This window comes from Anabas testudineus, chromosome 16, assembly GCF_900324465.2.
Source record: "Anabas testudineus chromosome 16, fAnaTes1.2, whole genome shotgun sequence".
Taxonomy (NCBI): Eukaryota; Metazoa; Chordata; class Actinopteri; order Anabantiformes; family Anabantidae; genus Anabas; species Anabas testudineus.
Window position 1 is genome coordinate 23,440,580 of NC_046625.1, and position 20,286 is coordinate 23,460,865.

At 42.0% G+C, this 20,286-nt stretch overlaps 1 protein-coding gene across 2 annotated transcripts; it reads right to left on the reverse strand.

Annotated features, from left to right (window-relative positions):
* Positions 1–468: 468 nt before the first annotated feature.
* On the reverse strand, positions 469–19,476 carry enpp2 (ectonucleotide pyrophosphatase/phosphodiesterase 2). Of its 2 annotated transcripts, none has more exons than XM_026370209.1 (25): positions 19,411–19,476; positions 18,803–18,908; positions 16,869–17,024; positions 16,012–16,137; positions 15,826–15,886; positions 15,575–15,672; positions 15,361–15,440; positions 15,097–15,216; positions 14,621–14,676; positions 12,789–12,854; positions 12,394–12,466; positions 12,134–12,242; positions 11,856–11,981; positions 10,780–10,811; positions 10,492–10,619; positions 6,877–6,952; positions 6,701–6,788; positions 6,425–6,594; positions 3,932–3,977; positions 3,522–3,661; positions 2,809–2,944; positions 2,592–2,669; positions 2,270–2,402; positions 2,019–2,172; positions 469–1,624 (listed from the first exon to the last, which is right to left on the reverse strand). In XM_026370209.1, exons 1-25 carry the CDS (start codon positions 19,426–19,428, stop codon positions 1,454–1,456), a joined length of 2,547 nt encoding a protein of 848 aa, XP_026225994.1. In that variant the 5' UTR covers positions 19,429–19,476; the 3' UTR covers positions 469–1,453. The 2 variants fall into 2 exon arrangements, with proteins under 2 accessions (XP_026225994.1, XP_026225993.1); XM_026370208.1 differs by having other exon boundaries at positions 3,932–4,067.
* Positions 19,477–20,286: the final 810 nt, after the last annotated feature.

The following is a 20,286-nucleotide window of genomic DNA, read 5'->3' on the forward strand; positions in this document are numbered from 1 at the left end:
GACTTATGAACACAGATGTTAGCCAGTTCTAGTGATGCCTTCAAATCTTTGGCTGTTACCCAGGATTGCTTCTTTACCTCATAAAACAGGCGTCAGTTTGATTGGCCGCCCACTTCTTGGTAGAGTAGCTACAGTCCCAAAGTGTCTCCATTTGTAGATTTTTTTCCTGACTGGTGAATTTCTAAAGTTTTTGACATCACTAATCCTTTATAGCTTTATGTAAATCAACAATTCATGATGCTGAAAGCTCCTTTTGGCGAGGCATGCCTCACATAAGCATATTCTTCCTGTGGTGAGAGGTGACTGAGATGCGTTTAGTGTTAGACTTGTATTTATTATAGAACCATACAAAGTGAATATTAGTATTAAACTTGCTCCTCTGCTGCTATGTCCCCATACATGTTTTAAAGCCTGATGAAAGACTTGATTTATTTAAAAACATTTTATTAAAATGACATGATGCACAAATAGGACAGGTCTCACAGGTGGTATATGTTTTAGGCAAAACATCATAAATCATCATCACTGACATTATTGTTATTGTGCACAAAACAAAAAGTTGACATCACAACACACACACACAACAATCAAACAAAAAAAGTTCAAGCATAATGTACAAATTTCATACACACACTAAAATACTGCATTATAATTCCGAATATCAAAAAGCAATTGTTCTGAATCACAAAACACAATGAAGAACTGTTCAATTCAGATATAATGTAATGAATAAAGTTAAAGTCAGAGTAGTTCAATAACATAAAGGAAATTATACACTTTGACATAGCTTAACCATTCGACTTTAATACTGATGTGACATTTGTAGTGCAATTAGAATTTTACATCTTTAAGTGTTATTTAATTTACATTTCAAATATAGTTTTGTGAAAAACAACTAGATTTTATATGCACATACCTTTTGTTTTTAAAAAAATATTACTTAGTGTACATACAATGTGTTACACAAAGTGTAAGTAACCTTATGGAAGTTGAGCAGTACTGTTGGCAGATGTAAAATTAGGAATCTCACCATGTGAATAATAGAACAACAACAATAATAGTAAATTTGTCTGGAGACGAGCACCATTGAAATTCTTTTATACGGCACATCTGCTCTGAACTTTGCACACACAGCTGTTTTGTCTTTGGTCACGATGATCTCGCGGTAAACAGCCAAAATACAGAGATTGCGTTACAGAATAACCCAGTAGGAATGTGTGCATGCAACTACATCACTGGCCAATGCAACACCTTTATGGGCCGGTAAAATATATGAAATTAAACCAAATGTTCAGTTTAAGGGCCATAACAGCTAGTGTCAACGTAGCTTTCAGTGAGAGCTACGACTTGTGCAGATCAGTGGAACAGAGACGATCAAATCTCTTTCTAATACCACGTCCATCCACCACGGTGAAACAGATCAGTACGATTCATGTCAGCAGAGCAACAGAGATCAGATCTCGCTCTCGTACGTGTGCATGTATGTCTTGAGTGAGAGGATCTCAGGGTAACTTCGGTTGGTTCTGCGGTACAGGTCCAGGCCTGTGAGGATCTCCACATCTCTGACCCGAGCTGTGTGCATCTTCATCAGGTCCTCCACCCAGCGGGACTCCTCCTCTGAGCTCTGCAGGGAAGTAGTGAGGAGGACACAGTTATTAGCATCTGGGAGTCTTCCTCTCACTGGAGGCTGTGGTTCAGGACCTATTGTTCTATTGTTAATTTGTTGTTCATATCATTGTCATGGTTACCAATTTAGAAGAATTTGATATTTATAGAGAATTTTATAAGAATTTCTTAATGAAAATTAACAAAGCATATTAAAAAAATCTACCTTACTTATCAAACCTCACTGATACATGTACTATTAGCATTTTGTAGTTACCTATATAATATAAGGGCTAACTCCTTTAACTAGTTATGTGCCAGTTAGCTGGCAGCATACTAACTGTCACCTTCCATAATCTACATCAGCCTGTAGGAAAATGCGATGGTGCATTTAAAGACCTAATGTTGCTTACATTGCAGGTCTCGTCATTGTTGGGTCTGTGTGGGAGGATGAATGCAGCGCTGCTGAGGGGTCCGCTGCATGAGTCTGCAGCCTGCGTGAAGTCTAAACAGCTGGTCAGGACCACATAGTAGTGTGTGGGAATGGGTGCTGTCCCGCTAACATTCCTGCAATAAAGACCAAATACAAGACTCAACTTCCATTTCAGGGCCCAACAGCATTAATGTGATTTCATCAGTTTGCAAGCATAATGAATCTTCTCACTCTTTTATCTTCTCTGCTGAGTCCTTTACACCATTGTAGTCAGAGTCAAATATGGGTCCAGTGAGAATATTGACTCCATTTCGCTCAGTGGCATATTTCTTCACCAGTGTCCTCTGGAAGTAGCTCCAGATTCCTGAGACAGATGCAAATAGAGAGATGTGGGGATGGGAGGAGATAAACGAGAAAAAGTGCAAGGGATACACCACATGACAGAATCAGAAGCAAATAGTCTTGATCATAAAACTCAGTAAAAATCTAAAGTAAGGTTTAAAGAAACTTTAAAGACTCCACTCACATGCCTCAGAAACACTGACTGACTTACTTTTGAAAGCAGGATACATGGGCACAGTGTTGGTGATGAGGATGGCATCATATTTTTTGTCTGTGGTCAATGATAATTCTGTCAGTAAAGAAGAGAAAAAGAGAATTTCAGATGCAGGATGGTTCTTGTACCTAAGCAATGAATCTATTCAGGATTGAAATTAATAGCACCTTAAAATAAGATCTCAAATGAATAGGGTGCCTGGTTGTATACGTACGTGGTGGGTACAGGAAGGCGAAGCTGATCTGTTTGTCTGCTCTGTAGTTGGTACAAGACTGGCTATAGGCTAGAGGGACTCTGGTATCAGGTCTCACACAGTTGGACAGAGCTTCAGGCAGAGAAGATACTTCCACCTGGAGACCACACACACACACACACACACACACACACAAACACAAACAGAAGATATAAAGGCAAGGCAGAGGTGATGTTGGTGGTGAAATATCTGTATAAAATACAATAACAATATCAGATATTAAAACAGTAAAGTAATGAAACAGAAAAACAGAAACAAAAAATATTAGACACAAAAATAACTTGAATGTAGTACTCAAGTCATATTTACACTTACTGCTACGTAATGATTTAATTTAAGATTCAAGATTCAAAAAACGTTATAAAGAGGGAAGTTTTATTTGAAAGATGACAAGATTAGTGTGGGTTCCTTTAAGTGCGCTTCTGGAACCACAGTAACCAAGAGGAAGTACGTGAGGCTGTATGTTGCTCATCTATTAACAATATAGTAGAATATGAATCTGTTTCTTACTGGTGTATTATACTATATGTGATGATACTAACAGTTTACAGTACCGTCAAGTAAGAGTGTCCTTAAACTGAGGAACATTTGTTGATTTCTCATTGACAATTTAACAAGTACAATAACACTGACAGTGACCTCCAACAGGTGAAAGAGCTCAGGAGGTACATCACCTGTCTGCTGACGGTGTATGATGTCCAGAGAGGCATAGACAGAACCTCGCTGTAGCCACTGATGTAGTCACTGTGGTGAAGGATGGTGTATTTGGTACGGAAAAGCACAGCAGGGCGACCATAAGGCAGGTTCCTGCTGTCTGAGAGGGGAGAAGAGAGGAGAGGACAGTGCACTTTACACTTACCACATTAATAACACTTCATCAAACACAAACATAGAAGAGATGGATGTCAATCTGTCCAGTCTCTTTGTTATCAAACAACTGACTGGGTTTACTGTGTATTATAATGGATGGAAGAAATATCCAACTAAAATGTAAATTTGTTTAAACCACACTAACTCCAGAGGTGACTGTGTAAATACTGTGTATTAACTGGACACACTCCTGTAGCACCAATGAAAGACTGACCATCGATAGCTTGCCTCAGTCGTTGGTTTAGCTCCTCCACTTTGTTCTGTAAGAGACAGAGCCACAGTGACTCCAGGTTATAGCCTCGTACAAGGGTCACTTTCAAAGCTCTCTGGCCCCTACTTTTTACACGCAACTGCAAAAAGACCGGAGATTGAAACAATCTCTTGCCAGAGATCTAAACAGGAATCAAAAACACAGCAGAGATCAAGTGAAACAGTGCAGAGGAGGGCTGGGTCCACTTCACGTCAATCCATCCACTTCACGGGCTTTAGAAGATGAATCCAAAACTTTAGATCAGAAATGAATGAATGGAAGTGGAGGTGAAGTGAGTCCAGCTCTGCAGCAGAAAGCAAAGAGGCAACCAGCTCATATCAGACTCAGCAAAGCAGCCACATCAGTGGAGCAACGCTTACAATCACTGCATGTCCATAATATTGATATACAGTTGATGTACAGTCACTTTGGAAAATATTCACATCTACTGACTATTTGCACATTTTACTGCTGTGCAAATAAAATATGAAAATGAACAAATTGAAAATGTTCCCATCAATCTAAACCTAACAGCAATGTGAAAAAAATTTGCAAATGTACTGACATCATTTAGAAAGACGCACACCTGTATATAAAAGGTCTTATTATTCTTAATTCCTATTATTCTTATTCTTAATATTGGTGCGAGGGTTCACTTTTCAGTGTGACCCTGATCCTAAGCATGTATTTGAGTAAATTCTGAGGGATCCAACCAAAGCCCAGACTTAAACCCGCAAAAACACCTGTGGAGAGATCTGAAGGGGACCGCTCACGGGCACTTCACATCTAATGTGATGGAGCTTGTGAGGATCTGTCAGGAAGAATTAGATAAACAACTGTCTCCATCCAGGTGTGAAAAGTCTGTCGAGACTTAACGAGGAAGATCTGTGCTGTAATTACTGTCAAAGAGGCATCTGTAAGGCAACAGTGCTAACCACTACACCATGCCACTAATTTCATATTAAATTCACAGTCACAGTAAAATGTGCACAAACACGATTGTGAATATTTCCCTGAAGCCACTGTATCATCCACACAATGATTCATTTTACAAATGTGTTAAATCAAATGATAAGTTTAACTGCACTGCAAAATCAGGGAAAAGTTAATAAGTTCATAATAAAAAGACAACAGCAGTAAACGTTAATTCTATTGCTCACATTTACATAAAGCATGATCTAACAAAAGCTGCTGCAGGAGACTGTACAGAGCAGCAGTGACTGCAGCAGGTTGACGGCTCATAAATCAAGTTTCTCATGTTACAGTTGAACTCTCTCAATCTAAAAAGCCAAATCCACTGAGCAGAGAGATGATCTTCTCCCTCACATCTGGAATGTAATAATAATACTAATAATTATTAATCCCCTTGGGGAGATTCTTTGTGGACAGGCTGCCCCCTTGAGGCGCAAAGGGTTCCAGGTTTACTGTAACTTGTGGCCAGGAAGAGTCTAATTTGAACTGGGACCATCAATCATCATCTAACTCTTACTGGACTGTGATTACACAGGTGCAACCCCATAAGCCATAACACATTTATGATTAACATATACCACACTAAAGAGTTGGCTGGTCCATCATTTCAAGCATCTCTAGTAGGCTACTGTTCCATGTTAACAGTCATGTTTTGGTCACGTTATGTTTATTATAGTTTTCAATGAGATGTGTTTTTCACTGTTTGCTGCTAAAACTAAAAATACTAAAAACTCCTGTTTTTTAGATTTGCTGAGCACAAGAAATGTCTCTAGCCAGACTAACTAGGTAAGGTGTGGTTTAATGACTGCAACTTAGCTCTTTTGCCACCGGGGTAAAATAGGCACTAATTTTAAAGGCTAATTTGAAAAGACTCAGCAGTTCATTTGATCAGTATATGAATGGAGCCAACGGTCAGTTTATGAAAAAACTGTAGTTGTTAAAATGCACAAGCAGGGCTACAGAATTTTTAATGGCATGGCCACAAGGGGGCACTCACTAAAAGAAGGTGACACATTTGGTAGATGAAAAATAAAATGTATAAGAAAGATACAAAAAAAACAAAAAACAAATATGAATACAATTAAGGTAAAGATGAATCCCTCTTGTGAGTCTTGTAATTGCTACAAAATACTTAAATACAGAATATATATAGATTAAAATATAATACACCTTAAATGTATACAAAAATATAACTTATTTTATTGATTTATTATTAAATCAATGTATCTAACCTTCAAATGCTGACAGTTGTACATTCAGTTTTAATCTTAAAACTGAATCATCCCAGGCTGCCACACACCTGTTACTTAGTAAGTTAGTGAGTTATTCCCACATTTGAATGTGTTAGCATGGAGAACCATGGCAGATGATTCTGGTGTCATAATTGTTATCAGTAATGTAATTTAAAAGACAGACCAATCTCCTAACAACAGCATTTCTTTCAGCAGTCCACGGGACGCTGGTCCCAGGTCTGCCACTGCTGACCTTTTCATCACAGCTGCAGCCCAGGTCATCTGTTCCTGCAGGACCAAGACCAGAGGCTGTTGGCCTGGAAACCTCCTCTGGCATAGTGGGTCGGTAGGGGGGGCTTCTCAGTAGGTGGTTCAGACTGCCGTGAGTTCCGTTATTAGGGGCAGGTTTCAACCCCAGCAGATCTGAGAGTGAGAGAATTCACACACGAAAAACATTCCTTTAATAATCGGATTCATTTACACAAAAACACACATGCAGACACACTAGAGAACCCAACATATGCCTTACCACACATGATGTTATAAAGCTCAATGTTTTCAAAGACTGGAACTTTGGTCTTGAATTTAAACGTAGGTCCATACCCCAAGAAAATAGTCTGGAGATTAAAACACAAAAACTATTCAATATTACAATTGCTGCAAAATAAAGCCTGAAGTCTTCTCTGTGCAGACAGTCAGGAGTACCTGCATGCTGTTGATCTTGTTGTCATATCCATGGTCACCAGAGAAACCACAGTGCCTCTTGCCTTCAGGAACTTTCCTGGAATAAATAAATCACTTATCAGTATGTTGGTTGATGTAATTCAGTGACATTAGATTTGTTTAAATGCTTCATGTTTGGCAGATAAAGTACTTTATTGATATAAAGCAAATGTGTGGGGAAAAAAGTATCTTCATCTCAATCCAAGACAGAGGTTTTGGTCTTCCAAGCCATTTAACACACCATTAAGATCTGCATTGATCTGCTATAACTCTGTGAGTCACTATTGATGACCTGTTTTTTGTTTTTCTACACCTACTCCATCTTCTACTACAGAAAGGTTCAGTCCTAGCTGTGCTAACACGTCATCTTTTGTCTTTACTACTTCAGTGTGTGTCATCAAACCTCTCCAGATGTTTCAAAAAGGACACACCACTGTTCATATTTCTGTACAATTTCCTACCCACTGTGCTCCAAAAATGCCTGACCATCCTCACAGCACAGAAAACGCCAAAGTAAAGCTCAGAGTTTGCACAGTGATCGAACTACCAAACTCTCAAAGCCTCACTTCTAATATTCTAAACAAAGTCAAAGCACTTTAAAAAACATTCTCTAATTTAAACTTACATCAAATGAAACTAAAGCACTTCCTCTCATGGCACTTTGCTTTGAATGTCTTCTCCCTGATTAGGTATCTAACTGTGGATAAATGTCTGCAAATCTGCAAATGGTTAGATGTAAATTTAATTACAAATATGTTTCAGTTTCCTTAAAAACATATATTATACATGTTCTCATAGTTGAAAATGTGTCTATCACAGTATAGTGTCTTCTAGAGTTTCATTGAATATGCCAGAGGTACAATTTGTGATGAGAGTGACAAATCAAACTAAATAACCACTTTATTTTTATAAATCTCAAATATCTACATGGTTTTTAAAGACCAGATAGTGTTTCCCATCAGAACTGTATGTAGTCAGTATTCACCTACTTCAGCCCTCAGACCAGGACAACCACTCCTTGATACAACTCTAGCCGCAGTCCTCTAATTGAAACACACAGTTTCTGTTATTAAGTGACCATTAAAACAGTACTGCCAGTTATACTGTATAATATGTGTGTGCGTGGGGGGGGGGGTGGTCCATGTCTAGGGAGTGAAGCCACAAGCATGTAGAAAATGTAAAATGTAAATGACTAGATGATGGGAAATGAGAAAAACTCAGCGTTACATTAGGAGTGAACTGTTAGCTGGTTTGAGATTTTACATAGACATAGACTGGTTTATATACAGTGTGTGTGTGTGTGTGTGTGTGTGAGAGAGAGAGACTCGCCCATGAATCACCAACCAAAACATGCAGCTCCTGACCAGATGACCTCATGGTTTACTTTGTCACTGTGAGATCCATCGTTTGTCAGACTTCATTTTAACACGTGGTTCATATTTCAGCAGCTGCACTTTTCACAGAAAGGTGTTTTTCTTTTAAGCTCAGCAGGTATAAAAAAGTCAGCTCATCTTCAAACCATTTAGATGTGATAATGATGCTGTGACAGCACTGGGTGTGCTCAATACCACACAGCTACAAATGAAGACATTGGTGATGAACTCCTCCTTGAAGATCATCGCTTTGAACCCGACAACCAGCTGGGGGTTTCTGAGTTGTCCCCATTTTTACATGGGTTTTGGGTGTTCTACACCAATGAAGGCTGGGATCGACCTAAGTCACTGATCTAAAACTCAATCTAAAAGTTAATAAAGGAGACAGTGAATCTCTCGTTAGATTAGTTGTTTGATTGATAGATGATTTGGTTTAACAGCCTCCAACAGCAGCACACTGGTTTAAAATCAGTAGAAATACAGCGTATTTTGCGTATTTTGTCATCGTCAGGCAAGACAAACATTAAAAATATGTTGTCCATGTTACAAAGTAATCTACGAGAACTGTGTGCTTGCATGTAAGTAGCTGGGTGATGTGTCACTTTGCATTGCCTTTCAAACACCTTTCCTGTCTACTACACAGTCCGTTTCCCGGCATCACTAATGCACAATTTAAACTGAAGCCCTGAGTTGCCCTGGAGGTGGATCTGTGGTGGATTTGTCACTAAGCTGACAACTAAAGTTGTCATTGTTCTGTTGGTACAAATGTACACATGAAGGGATCACTGTGTGTGACACACGATCCTTTTTATAGTTTATAGTCATAGTTTATAGTTTACCAGACATAGTCTATATTTAGGGCTAACGCCTGCAGGAAAATATAAAAAAACTATTTTCCTGCAGTTTTTATGCCACGTTCAGTGAGACTGGGAAAAATTCCACACAATCTGATCAAGAGCTCAGTTCAACTATTCTCATGACAACTTGTAGAATCTTTTTAGCAATGGATTCTCTCACATGTACCTTCACTGGAGGTTAGAGCTGTGTACCACTGTGTCCTTATGCATCTTTCTGTACAGCACCACAATAAACATTTTCATGTGCAGTCTGATGGACTCACTAAGCTCCGAGCTGACTTCAGTCACTAATGTGTTGACTCATCAAATGCTCTTTAACAAAGAAAGCTTTCAGTTGAAGCTGAACCTGTGCTGGCCAAAGGCAAAGCCACATTCCCAAATCACTGCAGAGGAGCTGCAGGATGGTGCTGCTGACACATCAGTTTGCTGTCTAGCATTGATACACAAGCAGGTTTTAGTTTTAATCCATGTAGCAGTACATGGAAGAGTCTTCAGGAGGAAGCCTGAAGCATGCAAAGCAACAGCTGGATGTGCCAAAGGTGAGAACTGAGGGGAAAATTAAGCAATTCGGTCGCAATGACCAGATGGTGATTGGACTGTTGGGTGAAAAATAGGTGCAGCCTTTTATGTTACAGTTTAGTTTAGCTTCTAAACAGTGAAGTCTTTTTTACTGTAGATCAGTACCAGAGTCCTGCACCTGCATGTCAGGTACCTACAGGTAACTAAAGAATATGTAACGGATAAAAATAATATTTATATCAAATCACCTGTGCGAGCATGGTTAAAAAAATGACTAAATGCAGGTCGGTGGATGGTGAAAGCAGAAGTGAAAGACATCTTTCTTTAACTAGCTCAAATACATGATGTGGAATTATCATTCTATAAGTGACAGCATATGAAATTGATCCTTGTCATTTTGCATTACATAAGCAACTGAAGCTGTGTGAGTGTTTGGCACAGGCAAGACATCCTATATCGCCTACAGTCTACAACCTGGATGACTTTTACAATGAGCGTCTACACTCATCAGCCATAACAACAACAACACAGTACATCACAGCCTGCTGGAAATGAGGCTGCATAGCCTCAGAGTGCTCAGTGTGTCTATGCTGACCTCTATCCAGCACAACATTTAAACCACCAGCTGAAGGAGGTGTATGTGTTTAACCAGGCTACGGTTTCTGGTACGATCACAGGTCTTATGTAAGTCACCGGTCTTACAGAAATGACATAAATGGGTTGGGTGCAGATTTCATTAGAGAAAAGTGCAGGTAATGGGTCGGCTCTGGTACCAAGCTTTGCAGGCGCAGGCTTGTAAAACTGGACCCGTGCAAGATTTTGATGCGCACTTCCTGTTGCGCTGATACCTGGCAACGTGCCACTTCCTCTCCACCAGCAGATGAATGTCTTCAATGCGTCGATTGTTGGCATAGTGCAGTCTCTTTGGCAGGTGCTGCTTCAAGTATGGCTTAAAGTGCTGTTCTGCTTTCTTACACTGAAAAGAAAGAACAGTAGCATTTGCACATTAGTCAGCATCATGTTTAACCTTAATACGAACACTACAAATCCTCCTGTTTTTTAATTTGACAAACTTCTCCATCAGTATTTATAAAGTTCACACTTTCTCACATTGTCCATGCAAGCCTCACACTTACTGTTAAGTTTGCAACTACAGCCTTAGGGTCATCTGCAAAAAGAACATTGGTCAGAAAGCTGCTGCCAAACATTTGAATTGCACAAAACAACAAGTGTTGTGTACTTTTTAAGACAAGCACTTTAAACTATCAACCATTATTCACACATTACATACTTTGATTTACAGGATCACTTTAGCTATGCTATACTACTACACTATGTACAGGTATCTGCTATACCATAATATACTATATCATACTACTGTTGTCAGCTGCCCCCAGCAGCTCTACCTACTAAATACTGCTCCAAGGTAGTTGGACCCCCCAATTCTTTTTTGCAAGTCCTTCTGTTAGACTAGGTACAGTTTTGTGCATTGCTGTCTCCCACTGGTGTGTTGCTGCCATTGCCTGCTTTCTTCCTACTTGATTGTTTTATGTTAGCTTCATTTAAAAATACTTAGTAGCTTGCATTTTGCTACTGTGCATATACAGACAGATTTGTTGTTATTTATCTGAGCATATCTGAGGATTTATAGCAGAAATGATGTATTAGACTATATGTAGGCAACTCTAGTCCTAGACAGCTGCAGCCCCGCTTGTTTCCCATCCATCCCTCTACTGACAGCTTCTGATTGGCTGAACACGCCTGAACCAGGTATTCAAGAGTGGGAAGGACAGAGATAGTTGGAAAACAAGCAGGTTTGTCCACCCCTGTAATGAATATGTTAAATTTACACTCATGTTCCTATTAAACTGACAATTGAGAATCAGTTCAACCACCTATTTAACAAGAACAAAACAAGTTTAAGTTGTAACACCCTCCTTTGGTCTCACACAGCACACCTATAACAAACATTGTTCATTCCTGTCCACAAATCACTGGTTGAGGGTCTGCTCAGAATACTGTGAAGCTGTCTGAATGTGCATGTGGGCAAAAGCTCAGAACACTCATGAAAAACTTATGCAAAACCAAACAGCAAAAGATGCATTAAGAAAAACACACACGCTGTACTAAACTGTAAATGGGTAATGTTTTCTTAAAACCAAAGCAGACGAAATGCCTTAAAATAAAAGAAACATCTCCTGGACTCTCTCACATTTAGGGTTGTTGGGGTATCTGGAACGTATTCTGCCCAAGGACCCAGGTATGAGAATGATGTCATCAACGTTGGTCATGTAGGTACTGAGGAATTCAGTGCGATCACAGTGGGCCTCTTCCATACCTGCGAACACACAAGAAGACCTCATTTCTACTATGCTGATTTAGTGGATCTGCTCTGTGTTGGTGTGAACCATGCACGTAACTGCTCCTCTTACCTCTCATGTAAAGCTTTATAGTGTGTGTGTGTGTGTGCTGGTGTGTGTGTGTCTGTACCATGATCCCCCACCAGGATGATGTTGACACAGCGATGTAGCTTCATCTGTTTGAGTCCGTCCATCAGTTGGCCAACGATCCTGTCAATCATCCTCAGAGGGTTGTTCAACTGAAATGCACAAAAGGAGCCACCATCCAGTGAGTGTGTGTTTTAACGACACAATACACACAGAGGTTTTTTTCCACTTTTGTGTGCTCCTTATGTTTAGTGCCTTAAACGTTTGCATTTACAGTGTAACTTCACACATGCACATACTTACTTCTGTGCTCATGGGCCCCATTCTGTGTCCAAGGGTGTCGGGCTGCTCAGAGTGCATGGCGTAAACATAAGGTCTGAAATAATGGAGACATGTTTGTTAGTGTAGTGGTATTTGTAGCAGTAATTAAGTATGGTGGTGATTATGTCAAATCTACTGCAGCAAATAAACAAATTATCAAATGTTACATGGTCTCAAGCAGGTAAAAAAGTGCAATATGATAAATACTAGGATGTTCTGTGCTAATAAAAGGATATGACTGGAAGCCCGTACAAGGAGTGGTAGTTCATTTCATAGTGAAGAGGTGGGAATAACAGCAGCAGTGTAACAGGAGTAACAGTAAGTGACAGTAGAATCACTTAAGTGATGCACACAAAAACATGTAAAACTGACTTCACCTCTCTCCGTCAGGGAGGTGGAGCCACTGCAGCATGGTCAGTATCCTCCTCTCTAATGGGATGGCACTGGAAAACATACAAACGTGTTCTATGTCAGGAAGAGTTGGTTAAGATCCGAAGGAAACCACAGCTAACTGTGACAAACAAGACAAAGACGGATGCTGGTCCCCCGCTGATCCCTCTGAACCGTTAAATCATTAAACTCCTTTAACTGCTCCTTTAACCCTCATAAAGCCTCATAAACTTGAGGGTTTACTGTTTAGTCAAAGGCTGCCTGTATGCTGCCAGTGTAGTGATGAGGCCACCAACCACGCTGCTGGCTGTCGTACAGTCCACAGCTGTCAACCATCAAGCCCGGGACGAGGCCCTGAACGGGGCTCGATGTATGAGGCAGTGGGGGGTGGCACAGAGTAAGAAGGTGTGGTTTCACTGTGGTAACCTCTCTCTCCACGGCTGCTCTGCTTCTGTACTTTTGTCTAAGTTTACACTTTCAACTGCTCTTTCCCTCTTCTATGTGTTTCATATACGCTTCCTTTCTCCCCCCTTCTTTCTATGGTCCCTTGTTCTCTGCTTGTGCTTTTTGGGGGCTCCGAGAAAGCTGAGCCCTACACATGCTTTTAACCACAGCAACAACCCCAGGTCCCCCCATTACCATGCCAATTCCCACATTGGTACTAGAACAGTGAACTATGTAAAGTGTTGTGTGAGAAGTCCATGCAGACGTCCACTCTCCGCGCCTCCACATCGTGCACGCGCTCCCATCTCTTTGTTTTCTCACACACCTGTGTCAGTGCCAAGTGCAAGAAAACACTGCGATCTCAACCCTGGCCCCCGCGGTCCTGTGGAGTGGCACATCTGCAACCCCGCTTCACAGAGGAATCCTGCGTAGTGTAAATGGGCCCATTTGCACAAATTACTGTAAAAACAGGCCGACGGTATCCCTCTGCTGAGACGTGCCTCATGCTCCATCAAAGCCTGCCCTGTGCTGATAAATGTGGGCTCCTTTGTGTTTGGCAAGCTATAAGACATGAACTGGCATGTTCTGATGGCTGGGAGAACTTCCACCACCGAACTATTTACTCAGAGCGTCTGCAGTTTTGAAGGCACATTAACACCAGGAATATTTATTTAAACTGTAAAGAGTTTGCCCTGTGTTTGGGCAGGTGAGAACAAAGTCAAATAAGCTCCTGCATCAGATCTCAGTCCGTGTCAATGTAAAATAAATGACAGCTCAATTCCATTTAGCTTCTCTAGTTTCAGGCTCCTGGTATTGTTCATGTTTCTTATTTTCAAGTCCACAATTGCATGTCATTAACTTTGTGTCTTCTCTCTCCTGTAGTTGTGTTTCCTCCTCTCTGTCTCCCTCTCTCTGTACTTTTCTGCAGGTATCCTCGGCCTGGAGCTGTACATCTCCAGAATCCAGTTGATCTGCCCAATGTTCTTGCTGCTCGTTGTTGTTGTTGTGCCTGCTGTTCTTTTCTCTCTTCTCTTTCCACTCACCCCAACTGGAGGCAGATGGCCGCCCACTATGAGCCTGGTTGTGCCTAAAGTTTGCTCAAATGGGATTGTTGGGTTTTCTATGTAATTTTATCTACAATTATACTGTAAGGTCTTAAATCTGACACAGTAAAGTGCCTTCAGATGACTTCTGTTGCGATTTGGTGCTATACAAATAAAACTGAATTGGACTGGTTGTTCATTTTCTGATGCATTCATGTGAACATATCTCAAGAACACTTTCAAATATGGCACAAATGTCCACTTGGATTCATGGATGAACTGTTTGCATGTGTCTGTGTGTGTTTGTGTGTGGGGTGGTGTGTGTGTCTTACACAGGCCAGAAGAAGGTGGCAGCTTTCACTCCCTGTTTGAGTGCTGTGATCCAGATCTAGGAGTGAAACAGTACAATCTCATTATTATATCAGACTAGGTTCTTAATGTCTTCCCATAGCTGTAAGTGACCCCAGCCCAGCTTTTACTAATCCCATATTACAGTCTGTAAATAATCTGTAATTCTCCTCACTGTACTCGCTAATGAGAGAAGAAGAGAAGAGAAGAGAAGAGAAGAGAAGAGAAGAGAAGAGAGAAGAGAGAGGAGAGGAGAGGAGAGGAGAGGAGAGGAGAGGAGAGGAGAGGAGAGGAGAGGAGAGGAGAGGAGAGGAGAGGAGAGGAGAGGAGAGGAGAGGAGAGGAGAGAGGAGAGGAGAGAAGAGAAGAGAAGAGAAGAGAAGAGAGGAGAGGAGAGGAGAGAAGAGAAGAGAAGAGAAGAGAAGAGAAGAGAAGAGAAGAGGAGAGGAGAGGAGACTTACCGGCTGTCCTCCCCACCAGCGATGATTGAGTTTCTCTCTGCTTCTCAAAGTGAAGGTGGCATCAAACACTGGGTCGTACATGGAGTTTCCAACGATCCCGTGAGATTCTGGGTAGAGACCCTGAGAAAGAGTGAATAATCATATTATTGCTTATAAGCCAATGATTTTACTAGTGTGGTCTTCTCTTGTGTACCGACAAATGTTGCTCAACAGCATTTTAACAACGTAACTGGAGTAAGACGGCTAAACATGACGACATCATACCGTAGCCAGTGAGTAGAGGTTGGGAAAGGTTTTGGATGGATAAACAGGTCTCATGTACGGAGCATGGGTTCCACATGTTCCTGAGAAGTAGAACAGAACAGAACAAACAGCTATAAGAGCCCCTAGCACCCACTGCATCAGCTGGTGACGCATCACCTCCACACCGACTCTCAGCTCAAACCAATCAACGTCATAATCTCCTTCAAGGCCTTACTGAGTTTCTCAATGTTGGGTATGATGGTGTTTCCTCTCTTCATGTAAGACGCTCGAAATCCATCCACCGACAGCATGATGAGAGGTGGACGCACAAACCTGCACCATCACAAATCAGAGGAGGAGAGAAGTGCTGCTAATCAGGGTCAAGAGGAAACACAATGCACCACCCTGCTAACATTTATTCAAAGAAGAAGGTCTGTTGGTCTCGGTATCATTTGATCCTGCTCTACTGCTCAGTTGAAAACATACCCCGCTGGACATTCAGGGTTCTTGATCTCCTCACACTCGTCTTGCAGCCATGAAGTGTCTCCTGTAAGAATACATCCACATGTTAATACTTCTAGTGGTGACAGAATGGCTGTCCAGGGTGAGCTCTGCCTTTCACTCTGGATAATCAGATGAGATAATAGATGTGTGAATATTAAAGCCTTTAACCTTTACACAGCGTCTTGTAGTTCGTACAACAGTCTCCTCTGGCCAGACAGTCATCAGAACAGTGGCAGGCGTGCTGCTCATTTCGAGCCTCACCGCACCGATCCTTGCTGCACTCATATCCCCCCTCTGGGACGAACACGGGAAGACGTTCAGTTCAAGGAATGAAAGATATTTATGTGAGTGAGGAAACGGCCACTGTTGTCAGGGACACAACACACATGCACAACTAATGTGAAGCACTAGTGCTGAAGCTGATGGGCAGGTTTGGCTGTGCATTGAGAATCCAGGAGCCCTGAATGAGAGTTGTAGCTCACAGTAGGACCTGACACTGTCAGAGTAAAGACCCGAGAACAACCACATAAACAGTATATCATCAATTTCTGGCACAGGGGAGAAAACAGCGGTAGCGCAGTGGGAAGCCAAAACCACCCGGCTGAGGGAGGGATTGTAAAGTCAGACCACCAGCACTGAGAGTAGCAACGAGGAAATGCTGACACACCAGCACAGTCACAGAGACACATACACAAGGGGGAAGGCTAGGAAGTGGCTTCAACAACAAGTACATTACTTATTATGTTGCTAGTGATTAGAATATGAAATGTGACTGTCATAGCCTCTCTGACCTACACCTCACCTTCAACAGTCCCTCTGAATTAAAACACACCACAAATCTGGGACACGTCTGTTTGTCTGATCACATCGGCTTTAGTCAGATCTCTAGTCAAACACTTCAGGTCAGTTTAAATGATCATTTAATTTCTTCAATTCTACATGTTACAGTTTGATGTCTAAGGTCTAGTTTTATCTGCGTGTTCTGGAATATAAGTACAAAGACAGAGAAGACGATCATCAACTACCTGTCCTGAGGCAGAGCTGGTCGAAGTCAGAGCAGCAGCTGTTGTACGTCTTACACAAGTTGTCACAGCGACAGTTCGGTGGTTCCAGCTCGTCCAGCTCGAAACACCGGTTCTTGCAGGAGCCAGAGGTCGGGACATACTGAGGCACAGAGCGAGCTGAGGACACGAGGAAAACAGGTTTTTGGTCAGGTTGTTGTTGTGTTTGAATCATATTTTGCATTCTGGAAATTGGGTTGTTATATTGTATGATGCTCACTCAACACATAAATAAAACAGTAGAGATCAGAGAGGAGCTACAATCCTAGAACTGTGCTCAGATGTTTCTTTAGGTCACTGGGTGCAATAAGAAAATCATTTCAGTTATTGTGCTCAGTGAAGAGCTGCACTGTTGTTGAAATGAAAACCTCACCGTGAGTCATAAATACAGTGGAATGAAACACATGTGGCTGGAAAACTAACAAATAACGACTACAAGGTGACTTAATATTTACTACTACTAATAATAATAATACCTGGAGCTGTGTTACACTACTACTGCACTTTTTGACCTTACTATGAGAACACTTCACTTCACATTTCATGATGTATCTATGTAGAAAACTGGGTAACTACTTTTTAGAGAAAGTGAGGTGAGGTTCCAAAGTTACCAGTGAGCACTGCATTGCAAACAGATTCGTATGGCTCTGAATTTGTGGTGAGCCTGCAGCAGAGTGAAGCAAACCTCCACCTTCCTATGCTGACAGGATTTGAGGATGTGGAACAGAAAATGAGCTCTAACGCTAAATTAATATTGACTCAAGGTAGAGCAACACAAACACGCTCCCTCACCTCAGAAAAAGAAGAAAACAAAAACAAAACAAACAAAAAAAAACACATGCAGACTCCAAACAGACCTCGCAGGGTCACAGTGATCCGTTGTCCGACCCCCGTCCACCACCTCACACACACACACACACACACACACACACACACAGTCGCCATACACACCACACACTCTCTGCTCGCTCATTTCATATGCACTGGCAGACGTCTCATCTAGAAAATAACCCAGCAAATAAACAGAGCCGGAGACATTCCTGCTGCTCTGGAAACTCGCCTCTCGCACATTGTTCAAAGATTTATTTTCAAACCCCAAAGTTGTTTCCTGCGTGTGTGCTGGACTTGCAGCGTAGCTTTAGGCATGTCCCACCTACACTTGGCCAAGATACATTAACACGTGTCCAAAACTCACTTCACACTGCTTGTGCTTAACCACTCTGGCACCTCGATTAAAGAGTGCGACTGTTTGCTGAACATGCGTGTTGTTAGTGTGCGGAGAACAGTACTGTACTACTGTACGTACTGTAAACGTAGTGCTCCCTAAAAACCATGTGCACTGCAGAGTTAGACTGAACCACGGACAGGAAGAAACTGTTTTTTAAATTGCTGATTCATCAGTGTGATTTCTCCATATTATTATTTAGTGTTTAGCTTTAGATGTAGCTCTACTACAAAAGGGGAAGCTGTGGATCAAGTGATGTAAAGTCAGCGATTCAATCCCCAGTCTATCTTCCCACAGACAAGACACTGAACCCCTCATCTGTAAAAATACATTTCTAGTGGGATCAACGCAGTACGTCTTAATAGAGGAAACGAAGGGTCAGGATTGAAACCACATTCTCCTTATGTTTTCACCCTTCTGTGTTAAATGCTAGAAGGTTACAGTGTGTTAGGGGAACATGTAGTCCTGCAGCTCATGACCTGATAGGACTTGTCCACATGTCCTCCTCCTTGACGAGAGGAGGAGGAGTGAAAAGGCTCCTAGGTAAACCTCTGACAGCTGACTCAGTGATTCTTTGTTCTGAGATGAGCTCAGGGCTCTGTGTCAGCTACAGAACAGCCGCTCTGAGGCTGGGACGGGTTCTGGTTCCCAGTTCAAGGACCAGTGTACTCACTTTCTGTCTTGGCTGCTGTCCCGTCCTCTCTTGAGCGTCTGGGTCGATCGTAGACAAACGCAAAACACAGATGAGAGCCACACAGGACTGACAGGATCCAAACGAACTGGGAACAGATAAGACCAGGAACAACAGATCAGAGAGTAGACATGGCACCAGTGGACCTGCTGCGTCCTTTCGGCACTTGTTTTTACTCTTATACAACTCAAAGATTAAAGGTCTTCTAACACATCATGTGTAACACAGGTTAGGCTCCCCGCTTCTTCTCGATGAGCTGTCAGGACTGGCGCGGTGCTAAGTTCAAAGCGAACGGGGACCACCCGCATCCGCGCAACAATCGCCTTTGATAGTTTGAAACATTCGCCACTTGGAAATGGAAGAGCAGCATTTCACAAGTGGTCTGCAAATGCTTAACAGCAGGAAGGATACTGAGGGGGGGGGGGGGGGGGGGGGGGGGGGGGAGAAGCTAAGAAGAACAGGAAAACGTCCTTTCGACCACAAACACACTGTCTAACTGTCTAACTGTGCCGACTAATGCGTCACAGCGCACGGTTTTACGCACGGCGGTGGCTGCAGCTAAAACCTGTAGACGTGGACTCTTACCGTACCAGAGTCTGCAGCAACATGGTCCTCTGTCGGTCTGAGTGCTGGAGACGGACTGATGCTAAGTTTGAAATGGAAGGACCACCGAAGAGGAGGACCATTGTCGGGAGCAGGGAAGTGAGGGGAGCGAGGGGGGAGGGTTACTGGAACCAGCGGACCAGATTCTCATTGGCATGGCGCTGGAGGAGGGTTTATGATGAGACTGTCTGCATCGGCAGCAGAACTCAGCCACCTCTCCTGGCATCCAGAAATATAGTTATAGTCAGTGCAGTTTCACTTCCCCTTCCTAAATGTCAATGAATGAATGAATAATATCCTTTGGGTAAATATTAATAATGCTTTTATTCCTTCTGTTAACGTTCTTGTTTGTGCTGCTGTCACTGACATGTCCAGCCCTCAGTAACCACATGTCCGTCTTTGGGACCTTGGCTGTGGTCCATTCTGCAGACACGTCTGAAAGTGCTGCACTGACTGATTTGATTCCAGATCTGCGTTTCTCTAAAGCCGTCACTCACTGACATCATCATCACTGGTTTCTCTTCTAATGTGCATTTCCAGGTTTTTACTGCAGCCTCCTTTAACCTCCTCTTCAGCAGGTCGCTTGCATGTTCAACTGTTCTATTCTGGAGTATAATGAGGGGTATGCATCTCTTGTACTCACTAAGTCTTGTTTAAACGGTGGATGGTGAGAGTCCTGCTCTGTGGAAGCTGTTGGTGATGTCACTGGCTGTTGCTGCTCTGTACACCAGTGGTTTCTCTTTTCTTAGAACGTCATTATATCGACTATGATTCATATTTGTTTTCCCCTCTCTTCTCACATAAACAGATCTCTGGTTGTCATGTTGATTTATCTCTTTCAACTAGACTATTAAAGGTCTTTT

What these genes read in the sequence shown, in the direction of transcription:
- enpp2 (XM_026370208.1), bottom strand. An exon ending in ACCTCTACTCACTGGCTACG is followed by an intron (nt 15,217 to 15,360) that starts GTATGATGTCGT and finishes ACTCTTTCTCAG; the next exon opens with GGTCTCTACCCAGAATCTCA. An exon ending in CACCTCCCTGACGGAGAGAG is followed by an intron (nt 12,467 to 12,788) that starts GTGAAGTCAGTT and finishes CCATTATTTCAG; the next exon opens with ACCTTATGTTTACGCCATGC.